The 22,074-nt window shown below is 51.0% G+C and overlaps 1 protein-coding gene across 1 annotated transcript; it reads left to right on the top strand.

Annotated features, from left to right (window-relative positions):
* Window positions 1–3,335: 3,335 nt before the first annotated feature.
* On the top strand, window positions 3,336–16,444 carry ZSWIM2 (zinc finger SWIM-type containing 2; the record flags this gene model as incomplete). Its single annotated transcript, XM_081095981.1, has 9 exons — window positions 3,336–3,860; window positions 5,437–5,513; window positions 7,275–7,315; window positions 7,650–7,860; window positions 9,267–9,518; window positions 10,317–10,401; window positions 10,787–10,899; window positions 13,804–13,957; window positions 15,788–16,444. 9 exons carry the CDS (start codon window positions 3,336–3,338, stop codon window positions 16,442–16,444), a joined length of 2,115 nt encoding a protein of 704 aa, XP_080952107.1.
* Between the last annotated feature and the right edge of the window lie 5,630 nt (window positions 16,445–22,074).

The raw sequence follows: 22,074 nt of genomic DNA, 5'->3' as shown, positions 1-22,074 counted from the left end.
ATGGGCGTGGCCACTGAAAGGGCATGAAGATTTGGTGCTGAATTCCCTGAATGAGGAAGGCCCCTCTCTTGGACTCTCTCGGTTCCTCTTGGCCTGCTGCCCTGGGCTCCTGGCCTATGGGCTCTCTTGCTCCCGCTTCCTGGCCTCCTCCCACGTGGCCCACGGCCATGCAGACCCCACACAGTGGACTAATGGGCTGCAGCTGGCCTGATGCTGGGCTGGACGCGGCTCCAACCTCTGGACACTGGCTCTGATCTTAGCTCCACGGAAACCCAGCTACACTCCTTCTGTGACTGGAAGGGCTGGGGAAACGGGACTCTGGAAACCCAGGGGTGTGACTCCGTGCAAACAGCAATCACTCTCCCCTGTGCGTCTCAGATCCTTTTCTCAGGATTTTGTAAGAAGCCCACCCCCAGCACCCAGGGGGGGAGGACCCCCACCTCGCCTGGTACCCCTGGAGCTGGTCAGTGCCCAGCTCACCCACACTCCCATCTCACCGTGTATGTCACACTCGGTGAGCCCTTTCCAATGAGTTACCTTGAATATCTTAAATTATTTCTTTAATGTTTTCTTTTCTTTGTTGTTTTTTTCTATAATTTCTATTAATGAGGTATTAGAACTCTTGTACTATCTTACAATATTACTTTCTCACTGAAATTCTACATCTTTGTTTTTTGTTGGTGGTAGTGGTAGTTAGTTGGATCTTGTTGTTGCTTTATTTGTGAGGAAGATTTCCTTAGCCCTTATAATCCTGTTAAGTTTGTGTGTCTGTGTGTGTGTGTGTCTGTGTGTGTGTCTGTGTGTGTGTGTGTGTGTGTTATAACCTAAGCTGCTAAAAGCTCTTCTTTGCTCTCTTAATATTTCCGAATTGTACCATTCTGTTCCTTTTGCTTTTAATGGTTTCAGTGCACACACCTCTGAAAAGATTATGCGAAATTGTTCATCGTTGCTTCTCTCTGCTGAGTCTGTTTCTTCCTCAAATTTTTGTTCCTTTTAGTTATTTGATCTCTTTTAAGTTTCTAACCTTTGGTTACTAGATCATATAGGAGTGGGTGACAGAAAATCCCAGTTCAAAGAAAAGAGTGAGGAAGAAATGATGAAAGAGTAAATAATAGATAAGAATGACCAAAAACAAGCAAATAAAATCAGATACAAAATACAGCTAATGTATGTTCCTTAAAAAGAATCTGAAGCAATACGTCAGAAGCAATATCACTAATATCACAGACGAAGACACTGGGTCGACCAAGTGCCAGAAAAATTAATGAAAAACGGCTCTTGAAATGATCCTCATTGGAGTGTGAGATACTGAGAATTTTTAAGCTTTGGGAATAGAGGTGTTGCCATTACTTAAAAGATAAAAAAAAACTGGGCTAGTCTCAGACTTACACCCTCTAAATCATGGATCACCTGAGAATATATAGCATTATCTTCAGAGTTGCAGATGAAAGATTTTAATCCAAGTATTTTATACCCAACCAAATTGTCATTTACCTGTGAAACCAATTTTAAGACTATTTAGATTATTCAAGACCACAGAAAATATACCACTCACATTCTCTCTCTGCAAAAAGTATTACGTTCTCTCCCCACACTCCCGCCCCAGGTGTTCTCAGACTTCCCAAACCCATCTCATGCTTCAGTCCCTCCCTCCACATAATCCACCAACACCCCAACGCACACTCCCATGTTGAGATTGGCAGCTGGCTTCTTCCTCTGACTCGTCAGTCACTCCTCCTCCCACCTCCTCAGGGCATTCGCTTCCACACAATTCCAACCTCTAGCACTCCAGGCCCAGTCTTGTCTATCTCCATCTGGAGCAATAGTAGTTTATTACTTCCTGTCTTTCGTGACCAGATTGTATTGCTAAAGGGGCTAATACATATCTTATATGTTTGAAGTTTACAGATGACTAACCCCTTTCCTCTTTCTGGGGCAATATGTTTCAAAATGTAACCTGGAGGGGAACACAGTGGATTCAAAGGAGAATTTAATTCCCCAATTTAATATTTGCAAAATGTCACCCCTGTAACACATTCTTAAGAAATGAAGCAAGCATGTGGGACAGTCACCTGGCTTTAAAAATGTTGTTTTTCAAGTCTTAACTGACAGTTACCGAAACAAACGTCTTGCAGCGAGACAGGCGTTCTGTCTAGCCATCTGTGCTTTCTCTTGCTAATTTTTGGGAAAGCGTGAACATTGCTACTTTCATCATCCCCCCAAATGGAACTTCTGAACCTACATTCAGTTTACACAATGACTATTGTGTCTTAAACATATAACCTTCCTGAAAACGCTGTTTATCACTTACACACGGTGTGTCATTATCTAATTGCATTAAGTAAAACACAACTGTTTTACCAATTATTTACTATTGTTTTTCTTAATATTTATTGTTAAAAGTATTACATATGTCCCCTTTTTTTCTCCCATTTACTATTGTTTTTTTAAAGCTGTTTTCAAGGGCATTCTTAAGTAACTATATATTATATATATAATATAAATGGAGATAAAATACATATGGAAATATATATGTATATACTAAGGCCCGGTGCACACATTCGTGCACAGGTGGGTCCGGCCAGCCCACCCTGATCGCCTGGGCTGGGTTGGGGAGGGGCCGCAGGTGGTTGGCGGGGCCCCTGGTTCAACTCCAGGCTGCATTCCCTGGTCGAACTCCAGGCTGAGGGGACAATTTGCATATTAGCCTTTTATTATATAGGATATACTTACATATAAGTGTATATATACATATGGAGTATGTTGTATTCATGGCTGGATAGATACACACACATCTATGGAGAGAGTGGATGGCTGTTGAAGTGTCTTCAGTTATTTAGAAAGTGTGGGTTGTCACTCATTTACTTTGAATGTTTAAAATTATGTCTTAATAAATAGGCTACGGGACTTCGAGGTATGCTTTCTTTTGGCTTCAGGGTGAGCTTTTCCTGGTTAGCATGTCCTCCGTGGCCATCCAGCCGTTCAGTGGGTGGCGGAGCTGGGCGTCTGGTCCCGTGCGCGCCCCTTCTGAGTCAGACTGGGGTCCATGGTGTTGACCTGGTCGCTCGGGTGAGGCGGCCCCTCCAGCCTCTCCCTCCTGCTGCCGCCAGGGCTGCCTGACTCCCCGGGACGGAGGGGACCATCCTCCGTGCGGGGCGCCCAGCGGCTCCCCTGGCTTCCGTGGGGGGGTCCCCTGATGGGGCGCCTTCTCCTGACCCCCCTTACGGGCTCCCCTGGGACACGGGGGCAGCGTGTGGTGGGGCGCCGCCCGGGACCCGATCAGACCCGCAGGCTCCTCGGGGCGCGGGGAAGGCGCGGGGTCTGTCGGCGCCGCGATGGCTCGGGTCCGACCCAGACAAGGGCTCACAGCATCGCTGCAGCACCGGAGCCCAACCCGGCTGCGCGCCCGTCCCCGTCCCGCGCCGCCCGGCCCGCGGGACCCGAGGGAGGACTGGGACCGGGACCGGGAGGACCGGAGACCCACCGCCGCGCCCCGCCCAGGGCTCCTCCTGCGCCCGCGGCGGATGTTGCAGACCCTCCGGGTCCCGGTCCCGCGGGAAGGAGCCCCCGCCCCCGGCCCCGCCCCCGCCCCCGCCCCGCCCCCGCGCGGCGCAAGGCACGCCGGGACCCCGCGGTCCCGCCCCGTCACCCCGGCAACCGGCGGCGCGTCGCCCGGACAACAGCCGGCGGCGGGGATGCTGCGCGGAGGCCCCTCCCAGGCTCCGCGGCGCCGACACCCGGGCCGCCGGCTGAGCCGCGAGCAGGACCGGGCGCTGCGCGGCAGCATCTACCTCCTGCGGGAGACCGGCCCGACCGGCTTCCTGCTGCGCGAGGAGGAGCCCGCCTTCCGGGACTTCCGAGTAACGGCCCCCGACCGCCGACCGCCCCTCCGATCCCGACCCCGCCTGACCTTTCCCCCGGCGCCCCCCTCCCCCCGCTCCCCCATCCCTGAGGCCGCGGGAGCTGCAGGCCCGGGGAGGCGCAGGCGCAGGGACCTGTTGCTCGGAAAAGGTCCGGGCGGAGCTGGGACCCGGGTCGCACCCGCCGGGGGAGGGCGCCCGGACCTGCGGGTGGAGAGCGGAGCCCGTGGTCTGAACGCGAGGTCTGCGGGCGAAGCGACCTGAGACCGTCCGGCCCGCACCTGCCCCGCACCTGCCCCGCACCTGCCCCGCACCTGCCCCGCACCTGCCCCGCACCTGCCCCGCACCTGCCCCGCACCTGCCCCGCACCACACGACCTGGAAAGTGGACCCTCTGTCTGCAGACCGGCTGTATTTGCTAAACATCCGAACGGTTTTCCCCGACCCATTAGTCACTCAAGCTATAAGACCCTCAAGAAAAGCCCGCGGATATTTGGGATATCCGCACATCCTACCCTCACCGCTCAGCCAGCAGCCACCACGCCACCCCCAGCCGCTGGCCGGCGTGGAAACCGAGTGGTTTTTAATCACTTGGGGTAGTGACTGCGGATTCCTCACCGCTTCTTCCATTAGTACATCCTCTGATCACTCTGCTTACAGCACCGCACGCACTGTGCTCAGCCAAGGTAGACGTAGTGAACACAATTAGTCTCCTTGGAGCAACTTAAATAAAATAAACTCACCCATTCCAATGCACCAAACACACAAAAACCCAAAATCTTAGAAAGATCTTTAGCTTCACTGCAAGGCAGAAGAGAGATTTTTTAAATTAACCTTCTTTCCCCTTGCCTGAGTATAGGCCATTTAAAAACAGTCTTGGGTGACCATGCACGTTGTTGACGGAGGCGAAGGCCAAGGATGCTGGGCGTGAGGCACCAGAGGCCTCAAGAACTAAGGTGCCCTGTAGCCGAGAGGAAACCCTTCAGAGTGACGGGGGCTGGATTACCCCTTGAAATCTCCTGTAATCTAATCATTTGTTCACTTAGCTTTACTCTAACCCAGTGGTCGGCAAACTGCGGCTCGAGAGCCACATGCGGCTCTTTGGCCCCTTGAGTGTGGCTCTTCCATAAAATACCGACTTCTGCGCATGGGCCACGAAGTTTCAATCGCACATTACATGCGCGCCCGCACATGGTATTTTGTGGAAGAGCCACACTCAAGGGGCCAAAGAACTGCATGTGGCTCGCGAGCCACGGTTCGCCAACCACTGATAGACGAAACAAGTACACAAGACGAGTGTGGATGGGAGAGTTGGAAGGGGTCGACCTCAGCGAACGTACCTCCATCAGATTGAGGACGTTTTTAGCAAAGGCCAGCGTAGGAGGACCCTAATGAAGTTAATAACAATGTATAGTAATAAACCTGTATAGTTTAAGTTTAAAAAATTTGGCTCTCAAAAGAAATTTCAGTCGTTGTCCTGTTGATATTTGGCTCTGTTGACGAATGAGTTTGCCGACCACTGCCCTAACCCCACAAGCTGCCTGGAGCTTTAGAAAGTGTGCGTTTTTGCTTTCAAGGTTTTCCTCGGAAACCCGCACATCTGTAACTGCCCCACGTTTCAGAAAAGACGGGAGCTGTGCAGGCACATCTGCTGGTAAGTGGCAGCCACACCGCCTCCCACAGGGACAGCTGGGGCCTCCCCCGGCGGGTGCCCTTCCCGGGGTGAGCCCTGCGGGGTGGAAGGAGGTCGGTGCTGGGGACGAATACAGGCAAAACGGTCCGGCCCATCAGTATACTCCAGCGTGTTCTATTCACTCATAAGTGCGGCTTAACTTAAAACATACTACCACCTCTACGTGTTTTGAAGGTTAACATTTTTAATAAAAATCAGTGTGTGTGTACTCATTACGTACAATTATGAAATCGATAAGCCAGGGAAAGACTCCCTGACCATTCACGTCATTGATAACTATGCGTTTGGTTAGCGTGTATATTCTTTAGCTGATTGTTCTCCTTTCCAATAAGCATTTGACACTATCTTTCCAGATAGAAGTAGGACTTAACTGGAGATTCTTCTATCAAATCTGAAATTTGTCCTCTAATGTCAGAACCTACTTGTAAGGGAATTCCAGAAATAAAGTAATAAGTGTGCATTTAGTTTAACTCAGTTCGTTTTGTTTACTATACTGATGTCAAAAAGTCATTCATTATATTATTATAGAAAATTTGTGATTGATATCTGAGAGAGAAAAACATCAATAAGATTGTAAGAAAATACTGTGCATCTCGTATTTCTAATGCTTTTTGTTTATAGGTTTTTAAAAAAATACAGTGTAACATCCGTTATTCCTAATGCTTTTATTTACCAAATTTTTTGTTTTGATCAGTTTTTACTGAGCATCTACTAACAAGTTACTTGCTCTGGTTAGCGTAAGGCTATCAAACATGGTCCTTTCAAAACTTGCTGTTTGCTTTTATTATTATTATCATTAAAATACCTTTTTTCCCATTTTTATTTTCTGCCAGCTTCCTCGGGGCAAGGCAGTCTTTCCTGTTACTTATGTCACGTAGCTCAGGTTTTACTGTATATCACCTATAAACCAGATGGAGATGTGATACAAGTATTTAATATACTGAAATATACTTAATATATTCAGTACAAATTTTATATATATATATATATATGTGTATATATATATATATATATATATATATGTTACCCACTTTTAAAAAATAGTCATATTCCATTTTCATTGGTAATTTTGAAAATATTTTTCCTGTCATACAGTACAATGGCTCATGTAGGAAAATAGCCATTTGGTGCTCTCTCCAGAAAATCACTCCATTTCTGGGAGGAGGAGACGTCTGGGAAAGTTAAAGGGTCCTGTGAGTCCCCGAATTCCCCCACTAGCCTCTCTGCAAAGGACCTGATGTCATGAAGAAATGCCTGGACCCCGTCCGGCAAATTCCTTTACTGTAAATCAGAGGTCCTCAAACTTTTTAAACAGAGGGCCAGTTCACTGTCCCTCAGACCGTTGGAGGGCCGGACCATAGTTTAAAAAAAACTATGAACAAATTCCTGTGCACACTGCACATATCTTATCTTGAAGTAAAAAAACCAAACGGGAACAAATACAATATTTGTATTTGCATGTGGCCCGCGGGCCGTAGTTTGAGGACCCCTGCTGTAAATGTCTTTCGTTTCCATTTATCATACTTTTTTCACACGTGCTCATTTTAAAACATAAATGTGACTGCTTTCATAACAAAGCTGGTGAGGGTCTTCAGTTTATCCTCTGCATCCAGTAGTGTGAATTCTAGAATGCCATTCCTACTCTAAAATTACAATGAGGTAATTTTTGAGGTCCTATCAGAAATAAACGTGTTGTTTTGTTTTTCTACTTGTGAATCTTAGGATCTTGTTGAAAAAATTCAAGCTTCCAAGGAATCATGAATGTAAGTTGTATGTGCTTTTATACTAACTATTTTGAGGTTCACAAATTATAATCCTACAATTAATCCAAAACCCTTCAAATGCACTCGTTGCACGGGCTCTGGTAGTAAGGAAAGTGAGGTACTGTCCACTCTTTTTATAAATCAGTCTTTTCTGACCGTTTGGCTCTGGAAGGAATACAAAACAGTGGCAAAGGCGATGTAGTCACTCAGCCCGCACTGTCCTCCTGGCACTGGAACGAAAGGCTGACTTGCAGCACAAGGCGCGACGTCTGTGCCGCCCTCATGCTGCTGCTGGACTTTAACACGGGGTCCGGGGGGGGGGGGTGTCCGCTAGACGCTTCGCAGCTGGGCCTGGTGGAAGGAGAGATCGACGACCTGCTTCGGGGGGTGGGCCACCTGCCATCTGCCCCCAAACCAGCCAGCGACCCGCGTGCGCACACGGAAGGCGACGGGGGCGCGAAGCAGAAGGAGGTCGGCCCCGAGGACATCTGCTCCATCTGCCAGGAGCTGCTGCTGGAGAAGAGGCTTCCCGTCACCTTCTGCAGGTGCTGTTCCCGCCTGCATCTGGGAAAACATCCTAGTGCCATGTGTTTGTAGCCGGCCCGGGTGACACGCTGTCGGCAAACAGACATGTAGACGCCGTGTTTCCTTGGCCTCTCTTTTTTTCCCAAATATATTTTATTGATGTTTCACAGAGAGGAAGGGAGAGGGAGAGAGAGCTAGAAACATCGATCAGCTGCCTGCTGCACACCTCCTACTGGGGATATGCCCGCAGCCCAGGTCCATGCCCCTGACCGGAATCGAACCTGGGACCCTGCAGTCCGCAGGCCGACGCTCTAGCCACTGAGCCACACCGGCCAGGGCTCCTTGGCCTTCTCTTGTCTCCTAATGTATATGTTGTGGGAGGTCCTGTTCTTACTCTGACTATTTCTGGGCTACATTTTAAAGGGTGAAAATGGAAACCTAACTCTACTCGTTTCACTTTAAGTTTATTAAAGTCGAATATTCTTGACGTTTCTCTTTGAACACACGAATAAATGCCATGGTTTAGAGTAGTTACAGAGAGTTTTCCAAAAGTAAAGATGATTTTACTTTAAATGATAAAAAAGAAGATTCTGTTTTTCAGAGCTCTGTTTGTAAACCTAATAATCCAGAGTGTCACCCACGGCTCATTAAGTGTCGCCGCCAGCGTTCTCGGAGGCAGCGGATTTGGAAAGTGTGGACAGCCGTTGGCGATGGAGCATTTTTTCATTCTTTGTTTTCCCTCCCGGTCATTTTCCAGAATTGTGTCCACACGTAGTTTTCACCACTTCCCCAAACACTGTGTCTCTCAGGAGACGGTCACTGGGTGCTGCCGCATACCTCGGGGTTTCCAGAAAGAGAAGGTGGCAGCCTGCTCCCAGCGTGCTTCTTATTTAAAAAGGGAGCAGGCCCTGGCGGTGTGGCTCCATGGTGGAGCACCGGCCTAGGAGCCGGCAGCTCAGGGCTCCATTCCCGGTTGCGGGCTCGGTCCCCAGTGAGGGGCGTGCAGGAGGCAGCAGATCGCTGGTTCTCTCTCATCGATGTTTCTCTCTCTCACTCTCCCTTCCTCTCTGAAATCAATAAAAATATATATTTTTTAAAAAGTAATCATTGTTATAATGTTCCTTTTTGTTAATACTATGTGCAATCTCACTTTACAAATGGAAGATATTTTCATGCTGCAAAATTTTTTACCACCATTTCATTGAATGGGGGCAGTTAGCTTGGAATTCTGATGCAGTAAATTAAAGATGACAGACTAGACATACAGGAGAAGATAGAGTGGGCGTTGACATAAGCAAACGCGTTGTAGCTGGAAGCTCGGGGTCTGTTTTTATGGGAAATAAAGAAGGTAGCAGAGAACATTGTCTTGACACGCATTTGCAGAACCTTGTGTACACAGATGGCAACCTCGCTTTATTTCTCACAGGTTTGGCTGTGGCAATAACGTGCACATCAAATGCATGAAGATCCTGGCCAACTACCAGGACGCGGTGTCCAGCACGTCGATGCTGAAATGCCCGCTGTGCCGGGAAGACTTTGCGCCCTTAAGCCTGATCTTGGAGGAATTCAAAAACGCCAGCAAACTGGTGACCGTGGCGGAGAAGGAGCGGCTGGACAAGCAGCTGGGCATCCCCTGCAACGGCTGCAAGCGGTGCCCGATCCAGGGGCCGTGTTACAAGTGAGTGTCCGCAGCCTGGGGCGCAGGCATCTGGCCGCCTCCCGCCTCCCCTCCTAACGGAGTGTTTTCCCTGCCCGATGGGCGATGGGCCTGTGGGGAGGGTTTCCAGACTGGGAGGTAGGGGGCCAGGACCCAGAACTTCACTGTCTCCTGCTCTTCCCTCGCCCAAGGGCAGGGCTCTGCACAGCCCCCCCCAACCCCCAGCCCCTGACCCCACCAGCGAGATGCCCAGTGGTACCGCCCTGGGGTCCTGGGCCCGGCTTTGCTGATGGTCCTGGACAAACTCCCACGCTCAGAGCCCTACTCCGAGCCCCTCCCCCTCGCTCACAGCCCTTCGTTCGCCTGCGTCCCCTGGGCCAGGGTCAGCTCAGGGCTCTCGGAGGGGATGGGACAAGGGGACACAGAAGAGGGGGGCGCTGTGACTGTGAGCGGGAGGGCAGGCTCAGAGGTGCTGCCCCGCTTTCCCTGAGGTGAAGAGGGGGGTCACAGGAGGAGCAGGAAGGCGGGCGGCCGGGAAGGTGGACTGACAGGAGAGCGCTCTCGTCCAAGAGGAAATACAAGCTCCTGGCCCCTGGGTTTCAGCCAGGCTTCGTCTTACCAAACGATAGCTAATAAGCGGGCATTGCTCAGGCTGCTACCTGTGTTGACGCTTGTTACCATAGCAACAGGAAACTAACACAAGGTGGGACGTTTAGAGGGGCCTCCTCGGCACGTCTGCCTGGTTCCCAGGAAATTCTGGCCAGAATTCTTCATCCCAAACCATCCAAATAATTGGGTTTTCCTTGCGCGCGTGTCCAGGTGCACCCAGTGCGAGGAGTACCACCTGTGCCAGGACTGCTTCCGCAGCTGCGGCCACGGCTCCCACGCGTTCACCTTCCGGGAGGTGAGTGTCCCCGAGGGACACTGTGTGGGTCCCCTGGGAAACGGACTGAAGGGCATCTGAGAACAGCAGGACTGGATGGCACTCTGGAGAAGAGTGACATGAGACTGAATAGACACCAAGGACCTTACTCTTTGGAGAGCTCTCTCCACAGGGACGTGCCAGGCAATCGGTACGTACATTCGTGATCTGTAAAACCCAGCACAGTAGCAGCGTTGTACACAGCCGTCAGGACAGCCATCGGACCTGACGATGCATTCTTAAAGAGATCTGACCATTACAGACTGAGTTTCATATCCTGTTACTGACATGCAGCCTGTGAACTTTAATTCGCAAAATAAAAGTGTTTGTGATCGGCACAGAAACATGTACGTTTTCTCTATTACAGAAGAGAAATCAAAGATGGAAATTGCTAGAAAAGAGATCAGATGAGACTGGAAAATACAGAGACATTAGCAATGACATAGAAGAACAGACACCACATTTTCAAGAAAAGCCAGGGTGAGCTTCTCAGTGAAATTTCGTGGAGGACGTGGGGTACTTACGTAACGATTGAGTTTGACAAGTTTCATTCAGTCCTTTGTTCGATAAATACATGCTGAGTCCTCATTACAGGCCAGGGGACATTGCCATAAGCAGGGGGGGAGCGAGGCCTGGGGTCAGACAGCGTAAACCCAGGCCCAGGGCAGCCAGGTCAGCTGCCTGCCTTCGGGCAGTGACATCCGCTTTGCAATGGGGATGACTCTAAAACCAGCTGCGCAGGACTTCTGTGAGTCTGAAGGGAGTTAACACACACGGCAAATATTCCAGTCACGCCGTCTGTCATTAGTATTAATTCTACCAGAGGTTGCACTAGGTCCTGTGGAAGTAGTACAGTAATTCAATGATCATCTTAATAAATGTAAAATTTAAACTGACACATTATGTGTGCACCCCTATGTTCACAGCAGCACCATTTACAATAGCCAAGATCTGGAAACAGCCCAAGTGCCCGTCAGCAGGTGAGTGGGTAAGAAGGCTGTGGGTCCGCTTACGCCGTGGAACACTCTGCAGCAGTAGAAAGAAGGCTCTCTCACCCTTTGAGAAGCATGGAGGGACCTGGGGAGTATCATGCTAAGTGAAATAAGCCAGTCAGAGAAACACAGGTACCACATGACCTCACTCATATGTGGAATCTAATGAACAAAATAAACCGATGAACAAAGTAGATCCAGAGACACGGAAGCATAGAACAGAGTGATGACTTTCAGAGGGCAGGTGGGGGCGGGTGGGAAGAGATCAGCCAAAGACCTTGTGTGCGTGTGTGCACGGCCCATGGACACAGACAGTAGGGTGGGGCAGCCGGGGGGAGAGGGGGGGCTAGAAGGGGTCCATGGGGAAAAGGGGGACACATGTAATACTGTCAACAGTAAAGTTTGAGATAATAAAGTGGTTTAAAGAGAAAGAAGAAAAGGACCCCTGCAGGGGGATTTGAGGTCTGCTCTGACGTGGTTGGCCCTGCGGGAAGGCGGTCCCTGGGCCTCACCCCCCCCCACCCACCCACCCACATACACACACACACACACACACCCTCTTGCAGGGAGAGTGCCGAGCAATTGGCTGTGATCAGAACACAGACGGGACTGTTCTCCAGTGGGCAGGCCCCCAGACCTTGTGTCATACCCCTTAACTACTAAAAAAATCAAAGTTGCTGCTTTTATTAACCTACTACCTACATTATAAAATATATGCAAAAGGTCATTTTTAAAGGGTGGAATAAAATTGAATACTTTTTAAAAAATAATTTCAGTGAATTAATCAAACAAAATGTATATATACCCTGAGTGGCCAGACTATTATGACCACCCCATCAGTACTTCATTGACACTTCCAAAAATACTGAATATTGAAAACTTCCTAAGCAAGTACTCTCAAGGTTTTATTATTATTATTATTTGCATAACTAATTCACTTCATTGTACTGATGGGGTGGTCATAATAATCTGGCCGCTCAGTGTATACTAGAGGCCAGATGCACAAAATTCGTGCAGGAGTCGGCCTTCCTTCCCCCCATCTGCCTGCACCGGCTTCCCTCTGGCACCTGGGACCTGTTCTTCCCTCCAGCCACTGGCAGGCACCTGGGAACCGGGCTTCCCTCGCAGCCCTGGCTTCATCCGGAAGGACGTCTGGAAGGACATCTGGTCTAATTAGCATATGACGCTTTTATTATTATAGATACACATAACCCAGGGGATATTTAGCCCATGCCCTGTGGGCACTTTGGGGACCACCGCCCTTCATGCGCCCATACAGAGGCTCTGCCTCCTTTCCCTGGGCCCTGGCCCCTGGCCGAGGGGATGAGGAGCCGTAGGGCTCAGGGTGCGGGCGATGTGCGGGGAGGCCAGCGAGCATTGGCGGCAGAAGGACATTGGAGACAGAGAGCGTGCCACACAGGAGGGAGACTCGGGGGTCAGGGGACGCTGAGCCGATGGAAACGGGCACATCTTCCCTGGGACTCGGTGCCTTTGGTGAAAGCGGGCCCTGCAGCCGCCGGTGCATCCGCAGAGGAGCAGGAGGCACGGCTGTTCCCACGAACGCCCTGGACGTGCGTTCCCAGCGGCTTCTGAGTACAAGGGGGGCCTTCGCCCTCAGCTCTGCTGGTTGTGACTCTGGGTGCAAAATGGGCCTGGTCCTTTCAGAGCCTCAGCCACCCGGTCCAGCAATACCGATGGGGTCAGCGTCCCCTCCGGGAAGTGAGGGCGTCAGGCCAGTGCACTAGGACCTGCGGGCTTATCACAGCGGCGGGAACATCTAACGCGGCCAGTGAGCGCCTTCCTTCCCACCAGACGGAAGCGCCAGTTGAGTCGTATGCTCTTACAATATATATATATATTTCAGCCTGAGTCTGTTGGCTCAGACTGAAATAATTGGTATGATTCTCATCAAAATTCTGCTCTGGTTTTCAGGTTACTATTTTAAATTGAAATGACTAAATTTCATTCTTTTTTAAAATGTTTTTATTGGTTTCTTTTAGAGAGAGAGAAGCAGGGAGAGGGATAGAGAAACAAACATCCATGATGAGAACCATGGACCGGCTGCCTCCTGCAGGCCCCCCCACTGGGGATCGAGCCCACAAGCCGGGCCTGTGCCCTGACCGGAATCGAACCCTGACCTCCTGGTTCCTAGGTCGATGCCACGCTGGCTGGGCCTACGCTTGATTCCTGATGACGTTGATGTGAAAGTTGGTTCCTCCTTGTTCACGATCAAGACAATAGACTTTGTAGAACGGTCTGCCGTCCGAGACTGACTCTCTTCCATCCGAGAAAGCAGGTGTTTGTTCATTACGCTGTGGAGGTGGCTCCCTTATGGACGAGCCTCCTGGTCGGGGCGTCCCGGACCAGCACTCACGTCCGCTCACCCCCCCAGCCAGGTGCACACGCCGAGGCCGGCGGTGCGGTCGCTGCCCCTGCTGATGATCACCAAGAACAGCAAGCTGCTGGCGCCCGGCTTCCAGTGCCGCCTCTGCCTGCAGGCCTTCCGCCCCGGCCAGTACGCCAGGCTGCTCCCCTGCTCCCACAAGGTGGGTCCCCCGCCGCGCCCGCTCTCCCTGCGGCCGGCTCTCCCAGGCAAAGGGGCCACAGAAGCCTCCCCTTTCTCTCCGTGGTTTAAGTGCAGATGTTCAAACGGAGCAATGGCTGTAGAGGAGCAGAGAGACCATCGGAACGGCAGCCTTGCCCCTAAGAATGGATTCCTCTTGATTAGGGCTCGTTCCTGTGCCTACTGTCCAGGAAAGAGAGGCTGGCCCTTTAAGTTAGAGTCTTGCATCTACCGTAGTTATCTGTCAAAAGGAAAGGCTTACAGAATACTAGATTTTATGTGTATATTTTATTGATTTCAGAGCGGAAGGGGAAGGGAGAGAGAGATAGAAACATCAATGATGAGAGAAAATCACGGATCGGCTGCCTCCTGCATGCCCCCGCCGCCTTGGGGGTGGAGCCCTAGGCAGTGGTGCCCTGACTGGGAATCAAACCGTGACCTCCTGGTTCCCAGGTCGATGCTCAGCTACTGAGCCAGGCCGGCCGGGTCAGAATACTAACTTTTTAATGTATTTTTATGAGTCTTTGGAGGAAACAGATGCTTAACTTGACAGAGTTGGTTAATATTTCAAATGAACTCACTTGAAATATCGGAGTGTAATGTTGCTTATCGCCATGTAGTTGGTAACCAGGTTTTTCCTGAAATAAACTTACTTATTTGAGTTTAGTTTTCAGTTGTTTTAGGTTTCAGTTTGCCCTCAGTACTATCTCGCATTAGTTCCGGGTGCAGCATGGAGCTAGGCAGCCATCGCCTTGACCAGTGCCTCCCAGTATTCCCAGGGCCCGCCTGGCACCGCCATGGTGCTGCTCTGTTCTCTGTGCGGGACTTTAATCCCCGGGGCCATTCTGCCGCTGCCGATACAGAAACACACGCAGACACAGGGGACGGACTGGTGGCTGCCGAGAGGAGCGGGTTGAGGAAGGTGAAGGCAGTAAGAGTACCAACTGGTGGAATGAAATTGTTCCAATAAACAGACATGGATAGCTGTAGAGTCACCCTTACTTAAGATGTCTGACTGTTTTTCGCCCCAACAACGTGATTTATTTTATCTCACCATCATCAGACCAATAGTCAACTCTTGTTGGCTATGACTTTTTTTTTGTTATTTACTCCTTTTCATTCATTAGAAAGAGTAAAATTAATGGCTTAGATAACTAGTCTTAAACAAAATTACATAAATAATACCCATAATAGGCTTCCCATTTCAATGTTGAAAATGGACATAATAATAATATAGGTATATTACATTTTATGAAAATAAAATAGACCTATAATAATACTATAAGCTATGCCACATTTATCGTGGTTTTCTGTTTTGTTTTCAAAAAACGCATAACCCATAACCAATTACATTTTTAAGAGGACCTCTTCAACATGTTTTTATAAAACTTGGTAAGTTACGATTACCTTTCATTTTTGCTAGTTTTAATAGTAACTCAGTAATGAAACAGGAAAATTTGCATAGATTATATATATATATATATATATATATATATATATATATATGCCAAATATTCTAAGTGTCTGACCAATTAGTTGACTGCTCAATAAGTCGCTATGACGCACACTGACCATCAGGGGGAAGATGCTCCCACCGGTAGGGTTAGCTTGCTGCTGGGGTCCAGCCGATCAGGACTGGGCAGGACGGGCCAGACACACCGTGGAGCCAACCTCCCACAGCCCCTCCCCAACCTCTAAACTATTTCTTCTAATTAATTTCCTTTCAATGTGCACGAATTCGTGCACCGGGCCTCCAGTATACATTATAAGCAAGAGATTCATACCCTCAGTTAACTCATAACCTTTTTTTAAGTTTCACAGGAAATGTATCGACAGCTGGTTATTCCACAAGTGCAACGCCTGCCCCATTGACGGACAAGTCATCTACAACCCTCTGCTCTGGAAAGACACAGCCGTGAACGGACGCGGACATCGCTCCGTCCCAAACACAGAGGCCGCCCACCTGTCGAAGCAGGAGGAACCAGGGCTCTTTGTTCCTGGTACCGGGTTAGTCGTAAAACAACACGGAGCTTGGACTTTGCCTAGCATCCACCAACCTAACTCTGAAACGTCAAAGACCCCTCAGCGTCCCACAGACACCCACCAGGAAATGACCACAGGTGACCTGTACTCTATCAACGTAGACGATGCAAATTCAAGAAGATTAATCTACGAGTATAAAATCAGGCAACATTTCCCCCGGTATTTTCACGACTTACCCACGAGATCTTTTGGGAAAATACCATCTCAAACATTTCTTCCTTCTATCGCTCGCGAGAATAACGTCTGTCCCCCTGGAACGGGAGGCCCCCGGGTCAACGATGCCGGTCAAAGCCAGAAGCTGACCAAAGGCTCTAAACGTATCAACCACAATCTGAAGAAGATTCTTGGTGCCAACATCAGAGAGGAAAACAGGAGACCAAATACCTCCAGAAGATTACGATCTTATTGTCAGTTGGGGTACAACTGAGCTTGGTTTCTCTACGAGGTGTGCTAACTGTGTGGGGAAACTTAGAAATAAATGCCATCATCAGTCAAGAAGGCCTGTGCCTCGCCCTTTATATAAAACATTGGAAGGAGTTCAGTTATGAAAATACACGTTTGGCTAACATCAGAATTTTCTAATATTCGGATATTGAACATAAAATGTTTTCTTTGTAGAACATAAAGCAATACTTTGACAAATGGGTATAAAATTCTCTGTTGTCATTTTGCCTATTTGTCCATGAAGAACTAACTACACATAAAGGAAATTAGTTCACTCTTTATAAGACTTAAAGTGTTAGGTGTTTTGATGAGTATGTTCAGGATGTTATGATTATGAATATTTTTTGAACTTTTATATCTGACTTTATGCTGATTAAAATAATTATTATTACTTAAATGAAGGAAGGAGATTTTTCTTGTATTGAATCACTATTTTCAAACATTCCACTTGATAGCATAGAATGGGATTCTTTCCACATACGTGTGGGATGCTAGCAGAGAAAAACAACAATGCCGTAAAATTTACTTTCCGCTAAAAGAAAGCTATCGACAATATTCCTGTACTAGTCAAACTTATTAATGATAGCTCTGCCATCACTGAGTTTTCTTACTACAGTAGTAAACCACACACAGAACATTCTGCCCACAGCCTGCTCAGAGTAGTGAATCGTGTACCTTTCTGTAGGACGTTCGGATGGTCCGAGAGCAGGGGAGCTGACAGAGCCCCACGGCAAAAACGTAAGCGTGCGTGACTGTCTCCTCCGTGTCCAAGGGTCGCAAGCCCGCGACTCCCGGGAGCGTGCTCACCCACCCGGCTGTCTGAGGCAGACGCTGCAGTCCGCCTCGTGGTTTAATGAGGTCCGCACGGCTGAGAGCCAGCAGCACGTGAACGGGAAACTTCCAGGAAACCACTGGGGAGCTGGCGTGTCCCGCGGGACTGTGGGATGTCATTCACAGCCACAGCGAGCATGGGTGTAGAACCAGGAAATACAGGTCCCACCAGGGAAGGTTTTGTCCACAAAGGGAAGGAAAAGACAACATCTACTTTTCAAGACGTGAGCTCTCCCCACAGAAAGAGGAAGATGCTTGTCCACCAGAGCAGGCAACGCAGAGAAACGTGTTCCTGCAGCGGTTCACCCACCAGCACAGGGGTGGCCCTGACGCTCGGCTGTTACACACACATTTGGTGAAAAGGTTTTCTCACCGTTTGTAACGGAGTTTATTAACTTTTTGGTTTTTAAAATTACAATTGTGATGGATTTCTAGACGACTTTTCTCCAGTGGCGCTCTGAACGCTTTTGTAACGAAAAAAATACTTAACGCGTTGGACATTGAGCTAAAACCATACGTAAGTCAATGCCTCTGGCATCGCGCACCTGTTTCTTTTTAAAGCCCCGAAGGTGGTTTATTGAGCCCAGATAAAGCAGCACCATGTAGTTAACGGTGTTCCAGCTCAGAGCTCCCAGGAAGGGGCCCGGCTAGCTGCCACCTGACCCAGTGCTGGTGGGCGAGCCACTTCTGATAAACTCACTCAGACACCCAGCTCCACCCAGCTCCCTTCCCTGTGGCTCTTACCGGCCAGCCTCCTCTGCGCTGCTTTGGAGGCGAGAACGTGATGACCGGCAGCTGAAGTCACCTGCCTGGCGCTGAGTCTCCGATTGTGATGAATGAGATGCCCTCTCCCCGCCCGTTCCCTGTGGGTTGGCTCCGGCAGGACTCGTCAGGGGCTGCATCTTTCTCTTAAAACTCCAGACTCCGCCCGGCCAGCTACCGGCGTGGCTCAGTGGTTGAGTGTTGACCTATGAACCAGGAGGTCAGGGTTCAATTCCCAAGCAGGGCACATGCCCCGGTGCAGGCTCCATCCCCAGTAGGGGGCGTGCAGGAGGCAGCCGATCCATGGTTCTCTCTCATCATGGATGTTTCTCTCCCTCCCTTTCCCATCTTCTCTGAGATATATATACACTAGAGGCCCTGTGAATGAAATTCGTGCACAGGAGGTGGGTGTCCCTCAACCGGCCTGCACCCTCTCCAATCTGGGACCACTTGGGGGATGTTCAACTGCCAGTTTAGGCCCGATCCCACACTGCCCTCCCCTGCAGGCCTGGTCACCCCCAATTCCCCTCCCCTGCTGGCCATCTTGTGGCAGCCATCCTGTGACAACGTCGTGCAAGGGCATTGTGCTACGCCACCTAGGCTTTTATTATATAGGAGATATATATATTTTTTTTTTATTTATTTTTTTAAGACTCCAGATTCCCCTCCATGGAGGCCAGGCCCTGAGCCAGGGCAGCTCCCCCTGGCTTGTATGGGGCAGGGATCCAGATGGAAGTGCCCATGTCAGTGCCAGGGTTGGGCGTCATAATGGCCACCGTGTGGCTGAGTGGATTCAGAGCCCAATTCCCGTCCGAACTGACCAACTAACATGGTATTTCCAGCCCCACGTTCATCTGTTCCACAAACTGTCCAAAGGTGGCACCGGGTGAGGCTTCTAAGGAGCATCTGAAGCCCCAGGCGCAAAGGGCCGGGACCTAAGTGCGTCTGAGTGAGTGCAGGGCCCTCGAAGGAGAGCCGGAGCCGGCGCTCTAAGTGCGAACAGCCGCGGGTGAAACGCCGTCTGCGGTGTAAAGCCCAGAGAGCTTCCCGAAGGTGGGACGGAGGTGGCGTATCCTCGTCTCACTTGGGTATTTCGGGGATTGCAATTTATTTCACATGCTATCCATTATCTTAAGAAGTCTTCTCATTGGAGGAAAACTAGTATGTCTATCTTATGTGAACTTTGGAGAACACGACAAGCAGAGAGAGAGATCAAGTTCATCCTATAAACAAGGGGTCCTCAGAGGTATAATGCTTATCTTACTGTTGGGAGTGGAATAAATTAAAAATTAATACTTGCATTCTTCCCAGATTAAATGACAACTTAGAGAGGACTATGTCGTCGTTTGCCCAAAATGAACGATGCATCGAGCACATTTTCAGGTTTATCTTATCATCTTTAATGATCTGTGTGGGACATTTTACAGATCTTCAGGTGGTTCCAGTTTTCAGCAGTGAATACAGCAGTAACGGCCGTAAGTATACACTGGGATGGGGCCTCCTCTGACGAGAGAATACAAAAGCTAAAAACGCTTGGAATCAGAGGGCGAGCTGTCAGCGCTCGGTCTGCGATGGACACTCACAGAGTCAGATTCTCTACAAAGACAGCAAGTGCACGGGCCAGTGTGTGACTCATCCCCCCAAAAGGCAGATGTGACTCTGAGCGTCACCCTCGGGGGGGTCTTGAGGGGTATTGGTTGCCCACAGGTCCCTAAAACAGTCAGAGGCGTCGATCCCAGAGGACTCAGACCCGGGAAGGGATCTGAAGATGACTGCCAGGGCGGAGAAGTGCTCCACATGGTGTGCTGTGAATTACAAAAGGGGGTGGTCCCGAAACAACTGCCTACACGTCGTAAAAATGGGCTTTATAAAGTCTCAAGGCCCTACTGTGCGTTCAAAAATACACGTCGCTGTGCTTTCGTACACGAACCCATCGGGGAATCGAGGGAGACGCTCGCTTTTCAGATATGTGCAAAGTATGTACAAAGGATCCACAAACGCGAACCGCTTGTGACCAAAATTCTCTAGGTTTACATTTGCAAAAGCCTGGGTTGGTTCCATCCGGCATCGTAAGAAAGTGGTACGCGGTGTAAGCTTCTCATCACGGGGGTAAGGAGAAGTCGATGGTTCGTCTTCTGAACAGGAAATGCGTGGCCCGCTCGCCAAGGGGAAGGCGCACGTGGTCAGCCGTGAGGAAGGGAAAAGGCCGGTGCTTTCCAGGGGGGGACAGAATGTGCGGCGTATAAAACAATTGGGTTTTATTCTGAACCGAAACAATGCATTTCTGGAAAAGCCCTTGGGGACACCTCTTCTCGTTCCCTTTACACGAGGGTGAGTGAGTGCACATCTGAAAGGTACGCCCTTCCAGCCACGGGTATCCCCTCGCTGAGCCGGGAGAGGAGACACCTCTACTCAGACGTGGGAGAGACACACGTTTAAGATATTGATGAAGTAAAACTTTGCACTCGATGGTTTCTCACTCCAAGATAAACGACTGATATGAACGGCATTCAAACAAGAATCCACAAAAGAAAGAGAAACGCACGTGCATGCCGATTGCACCATCCCCACGTGAAGGAGCAGGTCCCTGTTCTCAGTGAAAACTGCACGTCTGCTGGGCTGGGGCTGGGGCTGGGCTGGGGCTGGGGCTGGGGCTGGGCTGGGGCTGGGGCTGGGGCTGGGGCTGGGGCTGGGGCTGGGGCTGGGGCTGGGGCTGGGGCTGGGCTGGGGCTGGGGCTGGGGCTGGGCTGGGGCTGGGGCTGGGGCTGGGGCTGGGGCTGGGCTGGGGCTGGGGCTGGGCTGGGGCTGGGGCTGGGCTGGGGCTGGGGCTGGGGCTGGGGCTGGGGCTGGGCTGGGGCTGGGGCTGGGGCTGGGCTGGGGCTGGGGCTGGGGCTGGGCTGGGGCTGGGGCTGGGGCTGGGGCTGGGGCTGGGGCTGGGGCTGGGGCTGGGCTGGGGCTGGGGCTGGGGCTGGGGCTGGGGCTGGGGCTGGGGCTGGGCTGGGGCTGGGGCTGGGGCTGGGGCTGGGGCTGGGGCTGGCCGAGACAGCGAGGTGCATCTTGAGGGAAAATGGGGTCCCCCTGACACAGCACGTCTCCTCAAGGCACTTCCACAGCCCGAGCCCTGGCCGCGCCCCCAGTTCCTTGGTGCGGCTCCTACCGGGTCTTGTGAGAAGCCTCCTCTGATGGGGGCCTCAGTGTCAGCCTGGGATCCCCAAACACCTCTCCCCAGGGGCTGGGAGACAGGGCCACTGTGCCCCTGGGCTAGATGCTTCAGCAGGGGGTACGAGGACCAGCTAGATGCCTCAGCAGGGGGTACGGGGGGCAGCTAGATGCCTCAGCAGGGGGTACAGGGACCAGCTAGATGCCTCAGCAGGGGGTACGGGGGGCAGCTAGAGCTTCAGCAGGGGGTACAGGGGGGCAGCTAGGGCCTCAGCAGGGGGTACAGGGGGCAGCTAGGGCCTCAGCAGGGGGTACGGGGGCAGCTAGAGCCTCAGCAGGGGGTACGGGGGGCAGCTAGGGCCTCAGCAGGGGGTACGGGGACCAGCTAGAGCCTCAGCAGGGGTACGGGGGGCAACTAGAGCCTCAGCAGGGGGTACGGGGGGCAGCTAGATGCCTTAGCAGGGGGTACAGGGACCAGCTAGATGCCTCAGCAGGGGGTACGGGGGCAGCTAGATGCCTTAGCAGGGGGTACGGGGTCAGCTAGATGCCTTAGCAGGGGGTACAGGGACCAGCTAGATGCCTCAGCAGGGGGTACGGGGGGCAGCTAGGGCCTCAGCAGGGGGTACGGGCACTGGCTGAAGTCCCCTCTGGAAAGTGATACCTTTCATGGCGCGTCCACGTATCCTCTAAGCTGAGGTGGCTCCTTTTGGCTCTTTCGATCCATGTGCCTTGGGTCTCCCTGTTGCTCTCATGTTGATCAGCAGGATGAGAAATGAAGCCATTTCCCCCATTTTCCCCCCAAGGAAAAGGGGCATCTGCTTCAGGCGCTGGTCTTCGAGGAAATTTTAAGGAAAATGGGGC

Source organism: Myotis nattereri (assembly GCF_964212035.1).
Source record: "Myotis nattereri genome assembly, chromosome: 7".
NCBI lineage: Eukaryota > Metazoa > Chordata > Mammalia > Chiroptera > Vespertilionidae > Myotis > Myotis nattereri.
This window is presented reverse-complemented; position numbering and strand designations above follow the sequence as displayed.